Source organism: Rhopilema esculentum, chromosome 14 (assembly GCF_057945365.1).
Source record: "Rhopilema esculentum isolate cy_ngs chromosome 14, ASM5794536v1, whole genome shotgun sequence".
NCBI lineage: Eukaryota > Metazoa > Cnidaria > Scyphozoa > Rhizostomeae > Rhizostomatidae > Rhopilema > Rhopilema esculentum.
Window position 1 is genome coordinate 9,735,021 of NC_142828.1, and position 13,313 is coordinate 9,748,333.

Consider the following 13,313-nt stretch of genomic DNA (forward strand, 5'->3'; position numbering starts at 1 on the left):
CAGTCGAGTTAGAGGAAGGAACTAAAATAGGTTATGATTCCGGAATCACGTCAAGTCAGTTACGTGATGTATATTTGAAGCAGCGTTTTCTACAATATTTTTGTAAACATATTTGAAATATCATACTGGCGTTCATGCTTCTCTTTTCAGCTTTCAATTTTTCTCAAGGACAAGGCCTCCGACGAAGGGGGGTTGGGGGGCCTTGGCCCCACCCCCCACTTTTTTGCAAAACAATAGAGTTTTTCAAAATCTTTTGTTATGGATGTTAAATTTTTCCGTGGCCCCCCCACTTTTAAACCTTTGTCGGAGCCCATGAAGGAGATTTACTTTTTGGGGTTTTTCTGTTGTCAAACAATTCTAATTGTTTCTACTGTCATTAAATTATAACAAGAATTCATAATTGCATTATTTCTTCAAAATGAAAGTAGTGAACACGAAATCCAATGTTGCAGTAACTGGAAAATTCAACTCTTGGTCCTAAAGAGAACAATAACAACACAACGCAATTCAAGAACGCGAGCACACGCTTTTTTTATAAGGAACCCACCTCAAGGCCTAGTTCAAAAAGTTCCTTATTCGTAGGCCTCAAATCATCAAATTGTAGTACCAAAAGTTCCTTAATAGTTCCTTAATTTTCACTGCACATCAATTGCCATAAAAATAGTGCAGAAACAAGCAAAAATATAAAAATTGTGAATTTTGCCTTTACTTGTGGCTAGAACTTAGGAGCAAAAACACAAAGAAGGCTATGTGTAGTGAAAATCTCACTTTCGGTGTTTTGAATACAATAAGCCGTTACACTTAATAGAGAGAGGGGCGAGACAGCATATGCGGAAACTACTCAATGAAACACGAATAGAAAACAATCTATGCGAGCATTGGCTGCAAATGAATGGAACCGCCTTTTTAATTCTTGATGCATGCAGTTATACAAATTTTTCAAATTGAAATTTTCCTTAGGGATTTCGTTTTTAGTAGTATAAGTTCTTTAAATATTTCGGCCTTCTACATGTAGGCTCCTTATAAAGTGGTTCCTTATAAAAAAGCGTGTATGCTACCACATTATGAAATTGTTTGCGTGGACTTGCAGATAGCAAATACAGCTCTCTCCAAAAGGTTTGAAAGCCATTCCAGTTTTAGGTTGGGCAACAATTGGCATTTTCTCAACATTTTAATAAAACTTTTATTTTTTCCGGGGGCTTATTTATTGTTTTCAGTCCTAGAGGGGGCTTAAAAGGCTTAAAAGAGAGGGGGCTTATTAGAGAGCGGGGGCTTACGAAAAATTTGAAGCAAAAATAGTTTTAAAAATACCCTTGGCCATTTTTTGTTATGAAAACGACACACAAATTTTCTCAAAAAAAATTGCTAGCAGCTTCGAAAGTTTAACCAATCAATTATAAGGTCTTCATCTTCATCAACATCACCAGGATAAATTGATAACCAACCCTTGGACATTTTCAAAACAAATTTCGACTGACTACTAAGTCGCACAAGTTAGACGTATTTAATGCACACGATCTTATCATCATCCGCTAAATGTGAATGTTTTCTATGTTTGACATCAAAGGCTAAAGAGGGGGGCTTAATAGAGAGGGGGGCTTATCTAAAGTTTTTGCTTGATAGGGGGGCTTAATAGAGAGGGGATCAATAGAGCTTTTACGGAGTCGACTATAGGTCACCTGTTTGTATGAACGGCAGCAGAATCGTGGGGGCCAAAGGTTATGGGTCAATTATTCAGAACCGGCAAGGTTGACAACAAACTATTTCACCTGCAGATGGATCAAGGAGATTCTCTAGCAGTTCGTGTATCTCGTTTTTTAAGCCAGGTTGCAGAAGCTATTCGTAATGAGGGTGATACTATTGTTGTCGATAGCGATAGAAATAGGATCAGCCGTAAAGTACAAGGCACGGAAGTTTGTGGCAATTCGTGACCAGATTGCAATACTCTTTAGGCTTAACAAGGCAGCAGATGACAAATAGTTTAAAAAGGTTAATCATAATACATAAAACCTGAGCTGAAGCTCTTATGACAAAGAAAGCTGTGTTGGGAGCAGGGGCGTCACGAGCCCAGAATTAGCATTTGAAGCAAAAAAAGAGGATCTGGAAAAAGTATCCCTTAATGCAGCCTAATTCTTGGAAAAAATATAAAATACTCTATTGAGCAATTTCATAAATCGGTAAAATCTGAACAATTTAAAGAAAGCTCTCTTAATGGTTTTCGATTGGTTATCAGGTTAGAATTGAAAGATGAATTCAGTAAATTTTTAATTAGTCCACAGATTGTACATTTTAATTACATTGGAAGACAGTGCCCTAACAATGACCCGCTGTTTTCCTATTTAATTATTATTTAAATATTGTTAATTCAAAAATTGTTTTAAAAGCCTTTGTTGCAGTTTACAAAATATAGTGCAACTGTTAACACAGTCCATTTATGACAAATGCTAGAAAGAAAAAACAAAAGATCAATTTATTATAAATACAACTTAAGGCTGTGCGATGGGGCAAAAACAGAGACAATTAGCTATAAGGCTAGATGACGTGTTTGCGTTTTGAGAATAGCTTGTTTTTTGCAGCTCTCCATGCTATGGAGACAGGTTCAGAACCAAAGACACCTGTTACACGTCTTTAACTTCTCCCTGCTCCCCCACGCCACCCCCTAGTCATCCCCAACCACCGTGCAGGTGTTTTTTTGACATTTATTAAGCTTTCGATTCGGTGTGAGAGCCCTGGCACCGCGGAGCAAAGGGGGGGGGCTGGGGGGGCTTTAGCTACTTTTTGCAAAAAATGCCAAATATTAAGCAATAAACTACCAGTAAAGCCTCTTTTCATGCGGTGTTAGCCCCCCTTATTTAGATTCCCACCCCCCATTTTTCTCGATGCTCAACGGTGCTTGTGAAAGCCGAACCTCTTTTGGACTATCGACAAAAATGTGTGTTGACAGACTTCTATACAAACTTGAATCTACGTATCTACAAACAGACAGATTAATTACAAACTTTTCTATGTTCAGTTTCTAAGTGCTGACGGCAATGATCATTAAAAAACCACCAATTGTAAGGGTGTAGATCTCACTGACACTGACAATCGTTTATGAAGAGGCAATTGATCTGTAAGCATTTTCTGAGCCAATTAATAAAATGTAAGAAGCTTTTTGAATACCTTTGGGTTTTGGAGACACAGTGAAAGATCATTGATGATAATATAGAAGAGAAGTGGAACAAAACACGAGCCTTGTGAGACATAGTTATCAAGGTTCTGTAAATCAAGATGTGGAGCATATGCAGACTATTGGGACTTGAATATCCAGAGCATTATTATGTCATTCTTTTTAGCTTTCTAAGAGAACTTCAAACAACAAAACAAGTACTAAAAATAATATCTCGCGATTCACGATATTATCATCATAGTCGACATGGCCAAATCTACTTCAAAAAGTAGGTGTTTCTTTGAGAACGTTTGTTCAAACATGCCTACCCACTGTTGAAAAATTGAAAACGGCAACTGGTGGTATTCCTGCGCTGCCTAGTCTATAAGATGGCTCTTAACCAAGCCTGTGGAAGCCTTAAAATTCATAAGGAAGCATTTAAAACTATCAGCTGTAAGTTTTTAGAAGGACTTTTTCGTAGACACACATGAGCATTGTGTCGGGAATTAGGGCAAGTGACAAGCCTTCTTTCTTCAAGTACTGGCCTCTTCATTGAGTAGACTCTCTGGATAGATGATCTGATATTTTTTCCTACCAGCATCATTATTTGTTGTGCTTCACTTGAAGAGCAAACTTGAAATCCTATAGAATTTCTTGTAGAGCAGGGTGCTCCTGGGTTTTGGTCAGAAATATTCGAACCTCAACATAAATCTGATATCATAAAGCTACTTGCACAATCAGCTAACAAAATGTGACCCATGGTCCACACCTAGAATTCATTGCCGGCTTTTCTGAAACAATTTGGCTAATCTAGAACAGCTTTGCTCTTAATAGAAGGCTAAAAATAGAACAGAGTAGAAAGGGATATAATTCGTTGGTAATGTGGATACCTTTGGTTATTAATTACAAAATGTCTCAGTTCTGGGGTAAGGACCTCGATCGAAAGAAGATGTTAGCAGACTCTGAGAAAATGCCAAATCTCTAGCCCCAGACACCTATTGTCAATGATCTAAGGATCAAGTTTTGGTCGTGGCAGCTTCTGATGACCAACTAGGCAATAGTCCCCCAATCTATAGTGTAGAAAGAACTGACGCAGGCCTCGTGCAGTCATATTCAACAACAGACAATCGCCGCAAACTTTTGTAGCCAGCTACCGTTCCATAATGAAGACATATCCAACATGATCTCCCTCTAAGTGCTAAAGTTCACCTCTTAGCTTCACCAGGTCCACTCCAAAACACAAAATTTTACATATGCCTGTTAGTGAGTGTGAAGGGAAGGCCTGCATATTTTATGCGTCCTTTAGGCCTAGAGCATGGACTGTAAAAGGTAGTTTTGGCCTTTAGTGCATACGATTAGGGTTCTAGAGACAAAGGCTGTGGCCATGAAACAACTTTTCAAAATGGGTGAATATATATGCTGAGACTGCAATGTCATGTCATGCAGTAGGTTAGAAATGTAGTATCTTTCAAATATGCCATACTATAGCAAAAATCGTTTGATTAGAAACCTTCAAACATGCACGCGTGTTGCGGCTTGTATACTAAGAATGCACCCAATGGGACCTTTGCGCGCCTCCCCTTCAAGCAAGAAGCTGTTGCGCGATGTTGTTCCCTGGCCACCAATCATACCCTTTAAGCTTTAGGAAATAGCTTTGCGAAAATGGATAATCACATCAACAAACCTTTTCGTGTACAATATTCCTGGACGGGTCTATCCGAAAGTTTTCAAACGAAAGGTCAGTGTCCATGGTTGTCCTTCTCGAACGGATTCAATAATTTGAGTACGAAGGCTTTCCTCGGTCGCCTTTACGAAATAAATTTCCACATCAATAGAAATTTGAGGTAATACCGATATTAAGGAAGTCTTAATGTAGATTTATTATAAAGGACAGGGCCTGTTTGCCATGTGACCGTTCATTGCCTAAGCTGCTGTAACCGTTGGTCTACATACGTAGTCATTCCCAGACTGCACTAGAGCTCGGGTGCTCCAAATACAGATCTAGACGCGGGCTTTTTATTTTGCAACAGTTTCCTAGCTGCTACTGTCACTGCCTTCCCATCACCTACTCTTCCAATCAAACTTCCCACCACCATCGAGCACTGAGCGAACTACTGCTAAACTTACAAATCCCGTTTTCCATTGAACGGCCATATCACAAAAAACGTTGTCTTATGAGTGCAACAGCCTGTAAGCATACAAATTTGCCGAAACTGTTTACGAACTTTGAGGAACCAAGGGTATCGTACCGATCAATAAAGGGGGGAGGGGGAAGATAAGTGCAACTTTTGAAAAGACAGTTTCTCTCATTAGACTCTAACCTGGAGGCATAGAAAATCTAAAGTACTTAATGGCTGTTTTGCATGGACTTGATGGTAGGCAAACATTCTAATATGCATGAGTATACATTAGCAACAATTCGTCTTTCGGCGGAGAAACGCCCTCAGATAAACATCGGACAACTTTCAGAACTTCAGCGTGATAAAATTTTGCCGTGGATTTTTATACATGAATGATAAGAGCACATTTCCTAATAATCTAAAAAGTGGAGCCATATTATTTTCTAAATATTTGTTCCCTAGGTACCGGGACTTTGGGACTGCAGTCCTCCCTTTCTGGGCTGCATTAATAATTTTGGGGCCCTTGGCACAGAATACAATGGAGGCCCGTTTGTGGATGTCTGTACTCGGTAATAGAAAGCGGCTCCAGATTGGCCTGAATCAAAATATATCTGTCTAAAAATTTGAACTTTTTAATGGTTCCTCTGATCATGACAAGATCATTGGGACCCCTCTACCGCTAGGGTCTCTGGACAGAGTGCCCAGTGTGCTCTGTGGTTAATGCCGCACTGCCCCCTTTGGTATATTTTGATGGGGCTTCAATAATGAACAACATTTCAGAGACATTGAAACAAGGTTGTATACTTTCAGAAATTATGTGTAGGCAAATCAAGAGATGTGCTTTTAGAAATCATGATTCTCTTTCTCTCTAACGGTAATAATAATAATAATAATGATAATAATAATAATGGAAACTTTTCATTTTCAATTCAATTAAAACTACAATTACAAATTTCACTATTACAAAGGTAATTTGCAATTGGCTAGCCTGGGTCTACAAAGAGAAAGACTATTACAAGCACAAACAAAAGAAATTAACAAAAAAAAGGAAAAAGTGTGTTCGTCATTTTTTTGTTTTAGAGGTTGTCAGTAGCAGAGATCGTTAGAATTGAAAAAGTTCAGGATTATTCCAAGATTTATTTCTGCGGCAGAAAATGAAATAGGTAGTACGGATAGTTAAATTGGATAGTTTGGAGATCATGAAGCGGAGATGATTCTCGCTGATATCTAGAGCGTTGCACATGTCGATGAAAGAGGAGCAGAAGAGACCAAAGATACCTAGGGAACTGATAGAAAAGATTAACAAACATGATAGAAGAATAGGCTGAGCTTAGGCTGTGAATGAGATTCGAGTAATTCTCTCTTTTGCGGTTAGTTTCGTATCCTACTGTAAGCTCGAGTATGAATAGCCGATGGTCAGAAGTGACTAGAAGTAGATCAGGACGGAAAGAGTCTCCTGTTATGATAGAGGGTGAGAGATAACCTGAAAGGTCTGCGTAAAGAGAGCAATTAGGTAAAACTTTTAAAGACTGTGCTAGGAAATTTAATGCAGAGTTATGGCGCCATGTGTAACGGCCTTCTTCGAGGTATGTATTAATAATAATAATAATAATAATGATAATAATAATAATGGAAACATTGCATTTTCAATTCAACTTAAACTACAATTACATATCTCACTATTACAAGGTAATTTGCAATTGGCTAGCCTGGCTTTACAAGGAAAAACTATAACAATCGTAAGGTAAAAGGAAAAATTGAGAAAAAAACAAGCAAAGTTAAAAAGGATGTAATTCCTGATTTGTCATGGCTTATTTTTGCAACAAAATATGTAGTACGTAGTACGGATGGCAATGTTGGAAAGTTTAGAAATGAGATACCGTTTTTGTTGCTGATCGATGGAGAGAGAGTCACATATTTTGAAGAATGAATTGCAGGAATTGTCGAAGATGCCAAGAGAGTTCATAGAAAGATTAACAAAGGAGACACATTTGAACTGCCGCTGTAAACCAGATAAGAGAGGAGCATACTTGCTGTGTTTTCTTGTAGCATTTGTGTCAATATTGGATTCGAAGCCAACAGTTAGCTCTAAAATGTAGAGGTAATTGTTGTTAGTCCTCAAGAGAAGATCAGGGCGAAGGTTTTCTCCAGTTATGATTGATGGTGAAAGAAATCCAGGTATATCAGCGTAGATGGTAGATTCGTCGACAGCTTTTAGTGACGTAGCTAGAAAGTTCAGGATAATAATAATAAAAATAATAATAATAATAATAATAATAATAATAATGATTATTTATACAGGTTGATTCAATCAGCATTCATGCTGTTATCAAGAGAAGCCCTGTCTAAAATTAAAAAAAAACATAAAAGGCGTTAAAATATTTACAATGTCCTGTATAAGTTATACAATTATTATACAATTTTCATCTTTAAAATGTTCTTTCAAAGCGTTCTTGAATTTAATATAATAGCTTTCTGTTTTGATACAAAGTGGCAGAGCGTTGAATATTTTTACTCCACTGTAAATAATCCCTCTTTCTAAACTTTCCGTTTTGACATCCACAGGTCTATATCACTTCGTCTTGTTGCGTTGCCGTGTTTCAGTTTCGTAAAATAGTTAAGGAAGGCATCAGGAGCAGTTCAATTTATGCATTTGAAAATGAAGTCTGCACAGTGAATTGGTCTCATGGAAGCCAATGATCGCCAAGCACGGAGGTTATTATGCTGTTCTCCAGAAACGATAAATCTCGCTCTTGGGGGACGATACCCCCCTTTCACCGCCTGGTCTATTGGTCTCATGGAAGCGAATGGTCTTCAAGCGCGGTGGCTATTATGCTGTTCCCCAGAAACGATCTTAAATGCTCTATTCTCAGGCTTCTTTACTTCGATTCATTTGTCTCTGATAAAGTCGAGAACACGATGCTGCAGTAATTCATAACTGGCTGAACCATGGCTTTGTAAAGTTCCACAGCAGCATGGGTGGTGAGTATTGGCCTAATCCGGCGCAGGAGACCTAGCCTGCTTGAAGCTTTCTTACAGATTTTTTGGATATGATCGTTCAGAGTGAGAGACTTATCTAAATAGATTCCAAGGTACTTATAGCTATCGGTATTACTGATGGCCATCGAGTCAATTGTTATCTTTGCTTGTTGCGTGTCATCTTGCTCCTTTTTGCTGCTGTTCCAAACACCATAAACTCCGTTTTACCTTGTTTTGGATTCAAGATCAAGCCATTTTTGCACAGCCAATTATGTAGCAATTTAGCGTCGTGATTTATAGCCTTTTCTCTTTCTGTTTCGTTTTTGTCTGAAAACAAAAATTCAGTATCATCTGCATACATTATGATATTTGATTTCTCGATCTGCTGATGGAGATCGTTTACATAAATCAGAAAGAGCAGTAGACCCAAAATTGACCCCTGTGGCACACCAAACCAGATATTTTCTTCTCTTGACTTTTCTCCCTCGAAGCTGACGATTTGAGACCGATTTGAGAGATAATCTTGAATCCATTTTAATTCAGTCTTTTCAATGCCATAATGGGATATCTTTGAGGTCAAGGATTGGTGATCTACGTTATCGAATGCTTTTCAGAGATCTTTGAAAAGTGCCCCTGTGAGTTGGCCTTTGTCCATGTGTTTTCTTTTAGTGTCAGTGAGGTGAACAGCTGCAGACGACGTTGAGTGATTCTTTCCAAATCCAAAATGGTATGGAGACAAAAGTTTGTTCTTTTCTAAATATTCGTACAGTTGGTGATGGACAACCCTTTCAAGAATTTTAGAGCAGACTGGTAAAACTGAGATCGGCCTATAATTGTCAAGATCTTTAGCATCTCCACCCTTGGAGACAGGTACACATCGAGCGACTTTCCACTCTGAGGGAACCGTTTATGTTGATATAGACAGGTTTAAGATATGAAGGAGGGGCTGTATAATAACATGTGTTCCTGGGGGGATGTTGTCTAGACCAGGAGACTTTGAAGTTACTTTTAAGACTTCGTCCTTTGCAACTGGTCTAAAAAGAAACTTTTTGCCATTTGGGTTAATGTGATTTCTGTCACTAGAGGTTTCAGTAAAAATGGCTGGACATACTCTCGGCAGGGTGGCTCGAAGCGTCATTGCCACCTTTGTAAAGAAGCTATTGAAACCGTTGGCAATCTCTTTTTTTGTCATTTGTAATCCTTGAGTTTATCTGCAAGAATTTTGGCCGCTGTTGGCATTCATTTTTGTCAGAGAGGCATTTTTAACTGCCCTCCAAAGCCCCTTGGGATCAGATTGGTTTTCTTCAATCAACTTTTTATAATATCTTGCCTTTTCCTGCCTTATCATATTTTTTATTGCGTTGTTCAGCCAAGGTAAATCTCTTCCCCGGACTGTTCTTTCCACAATTGGGGCATGCTTATTCAGTACTTTTAGGAACAGTTTTTTGAATACACTCCAGGTACCATTTACATCAATTTGTTTCAGGACATCCTCCCAGGAGACGGTCGCGAGCTCTCTCTGAAACGCTTGATGACAATACTTGCTTAAGTTTCTACTTACAATTTTTCGTTTTTGTACGCAGGCAATTTATCTTTCTTATGACTGCAACAATTTCATGGTCACTGATGGGGGAGCCGAGAACAATGAATGACTTGACATATTCCGGGTTGGTGGTTGCTATTTCGTCTATGAGGGTGCTTATCTGTGGTGTTATTCTAGTAGGTTCTTTGATTTGTTGTTTAAGCCCATAACTGGCTTAAGTTTTCTTTATATTTCTATGATCATTTCTTTTTAAAAAGGCACAGTTTATATCTCCCATCAAGATAGTTTCTTTCCCCACGGCTACAGATATGCTTAACAACTCATCGAACAACAAATCAAAATCTTCATTTAGGTTACTTGAAGAATCAGGGGGGCGATAAAGGACTCCAATGAGCAGGGTTCTCGACTTGTTTATAAATATTTCTATCCAACAACATTCGATTCCGTCAACTTCTAGATCTGGTCTTTTCTCAAAATTCACGTGATCCCCGACGAAACTGCTGCCCCTCCCCCTATCAATATGTTATTGATAGAGGGATTATATGTTCATTTTATCGAACGATTATGAAAATGAATTTAGATAAAGTACTCACAGTTATGACAATGACGATTATTGTGACGACCATGAAAATTCTGATCCCGTACGATAGGATTCGAATGTTCAAAATTCTTTAAAGGATAGAATTTCATCGTGAGCATGTTGCGTCTTATTTAGAATTAAATTGAAGAAGTCATCGTGAAAATATTTGTAAAAAATTACTACCAGAAAAGCCTCTTTTTATAAGGTTTTAGCCCCTCCTAACTTTTTTAGACCCCCTACTTTTCTCAACGCTCCGCGGTGCCTGAACAAAGTTGAAAACTGAATGCAAAGAATGGCCGTAAATCGCGAGAATGACGTGCACATCTATCCTGATCCAATCCATTATCTTTCGCGGGACTTAACTTGGATTAGCCTTAAAACGCTAGAGATTTTGAAAGGTCTTACAAAGAGATATCAGTTGGCGGCAGAGAATAAAAGTTGAAATGAAAAGAGACATAAACACATTTGTCCTTATAATATTAAATTATATAAAAAAAGTGGGGCTTAAAATTGGTGAAAATTGACAAACAGTGGAGTTAATAGAAGATTGTGTCGAACTGAAGATTGAGATGCGGCCATCAAGATTGTATTGTGCATGTTTCATTTTCTAAAGTGCTTTCATGATGAAAAAAGACAATAAGAAAAAATTTGTATTTTTCTAGCGATTCTTTAGCTTCTCCGCAAATTTACACGTTGTATCGCGTTGTATCATAACTTGACTGAAAACTAAAAAGTTTAATGGTGGTTCAGACAAGGCAAACAGGCCAGACGCTAATTTTCACGGGACGTGGTTAAGCCCAATTTCAAATCCTCCGCCAGTAAACAGCTTGTGCCAAAACTTTCAATCCAAGCAACGCCTCTTTTTGAAATTAATCTTGAATTTGAGTCTTTAGTGATTAAGAAAAGCAGGCACGTACGTCCGAGGTCAGAAGTCATCTTTGCTTCGTGAGGGGGCAGAGGTTCAAAATTCTCTCTAGGCTCTGGGGGATAGAACAAAAACTTTTAGGCCATGCCCTTTTTATTGTCGGATAACGCCCCTATACCAACAAGGAACGCCATTTTTACTAATAGGGAATGCCAAGGAAAAACTTTTGGTTGCGTAAAGGCAGGTTAAAAATCATTGGATTTGGTCACAAAAAATACATTGCCAAAATATTACCCCCCCCCCTAACATTTTCTCGTTGAATTACTTAAAGAGTCATAGTTAACAGACCATAATTCAATTTTAAGCGTTTATGCGCAAGAAATATGCCTAAATAACTTTAAGACTTTAACTTTTTTCAATTTAAACTGTTTTTTCATTGATTACTTTCATATACGCCAAAACGAGACTTCAAACATGAAAAAGAGGCTGATGGCCCCCAAAATCCCCGTATAACATCGAATTTCGAAATCAGCACTTTCGAATTGACCAAAATCACTTGTTCCCATAAATTTCGCCCTCGGGGACCATTCCCCTATTCTCCGCCTGGTCTAAATCTTCTGTGATTAAGTTTTCGTACGCTAGGTTATTTAATCGGGGTGTGAGAGAAACAAAATAAATCATGTGGTGGTATTTTGAGTAGCCTGCAAATTGTTGGTCATGTCACGAGAGATTGCGGCTGGAACAGGATAGGCTGAGTTATTTTTCTGATTACTCGATAGTTTCTCCATGGAGTGAGTGAAAAAATGTGAGAGTGGGGAGCTGTGAGAGTGATCCCCTACAGAAAGATTTGATGCCATCGCTAGCTTTGCGCTCAAAGAGGGTTACCCTGGTTCCAAAACTGAAAATTTGCATTGGGTGGGCCCTCCTTTATTGATCGACAAGATTGAAAATTTGCAGAACAAGCATTTTCAGAAAGCAGAAACTCTTCGTTTTTGCAACGGAACTTTTTCCGAGAGCCCCCCCCCCCCCCCCCCATGCAACAATCCATGGGGTGTCCATAGAAAAAGTACCATTGGGGGCACAGCTTTTTGAAAAAACGAGCTAAAGGTATTGTTCATTGGAAGCCAAGAGTTTTCATAATTTTATTTGGGGGGGGTCATGCCCCCACGAGAAAGAAGTAGTTTCGGCCCTGCATAAATATATAATGTACCCATTGCATGATCATTAAACCTGCTAAGTCAGTTCATCGGAGACTGGCTTGATCTACCCCCTGAGTGTTATAAGATACGAGCTTGTCGAAACGACATTGGATACAACTTTGGTTGTTTTTCAGTTCTTAGTTAGGCTGCAGATCAACTCTACCTTGCAAACAGTAAATTACGTGCTCTGAGGATTAATCTCCGGCCCAAACGTGCAGGTCAGGCTAAACGTTCCATCTAAATTGGATCTTTAAGTACACTCTTCAAAGCATCTGTCATTCCACTGCAAGGCCCTGGCCATATCAACAAACATAACACCCTCTCGAGATCATGGGTGCTGGGAGCCCAAAGCAGCCCAGGGTGCAATCCATGTCAACTGTACGCCGAAGGTCCACCGGGGCATTTGTTTAGGTACGCCAAAAATATAAAAGCAGTTAGTAAAACAATAAACATTGTTGCGCCAGACAAAGAAAGCTGATTATTAGAGAAAACTGTGTTGTTTGAGTCTTTATTTTACGTTAACTATGACATGGCTTCATGTTTAGCATGCCAACTAACGAAAAATTTTAAGTACGCCAAAAAATTGTTTTATTGGTTTGCACGCCGAACGCCGAAAAAAAACCTGGGTGTACGCCGAAAATCTTCGGGCCTAAGTATATGGAATGCACCCTGGGAAAGCACCCAGGCATAGTGACACGAATCTTTAGTGATCAGGGCTGTAATTATCATTATTGTCCTTATGACCCTCTAAAAATCATGGAAATTCCATTGTTTTCTATGAAATATTCAATTTCTTCCTATTTTTTTCAAACAACGATGCCCTCTAATAATATCCTAGTATCCTAGGCAGTTTGGTGTTCGTTTACAGTGGAGGCTTCA

General features: G+C 38.7%; 1 protein-coding gene across 2 annotated transcripts in view; it reads right to left on the bottom strand.

Moving 5' to 3' along the window:
* LOC135696446 (protein NDRG1) overlaps nucleotides 1–13,313 on the bottom strand; it is a 30,202-nt gene that overhangs the window by 15,042 nt on the left and 1,847 nt on the right. The window contains exon 1 of one of the 2 annotated variants that reach the window (XM_065215838.2): nucleotides 4,833–4,981. The exons of the other annotated variant lie outside the window; for it this stretch is intronic. Within the exon in view, the coding sequence (XP_065071910.1) occupies nucleotides 4,833–4,898 (66 nt within the window). The 5' untranslated portion in view covers nucleotides 4,899–4,981. Of the gene's footprint in view, nucleotides 1–4,832; nucleotides 4,982–13,313 lie in introns of those variants that run through there. 2 annotated transcript variants of the gene reach the window in all.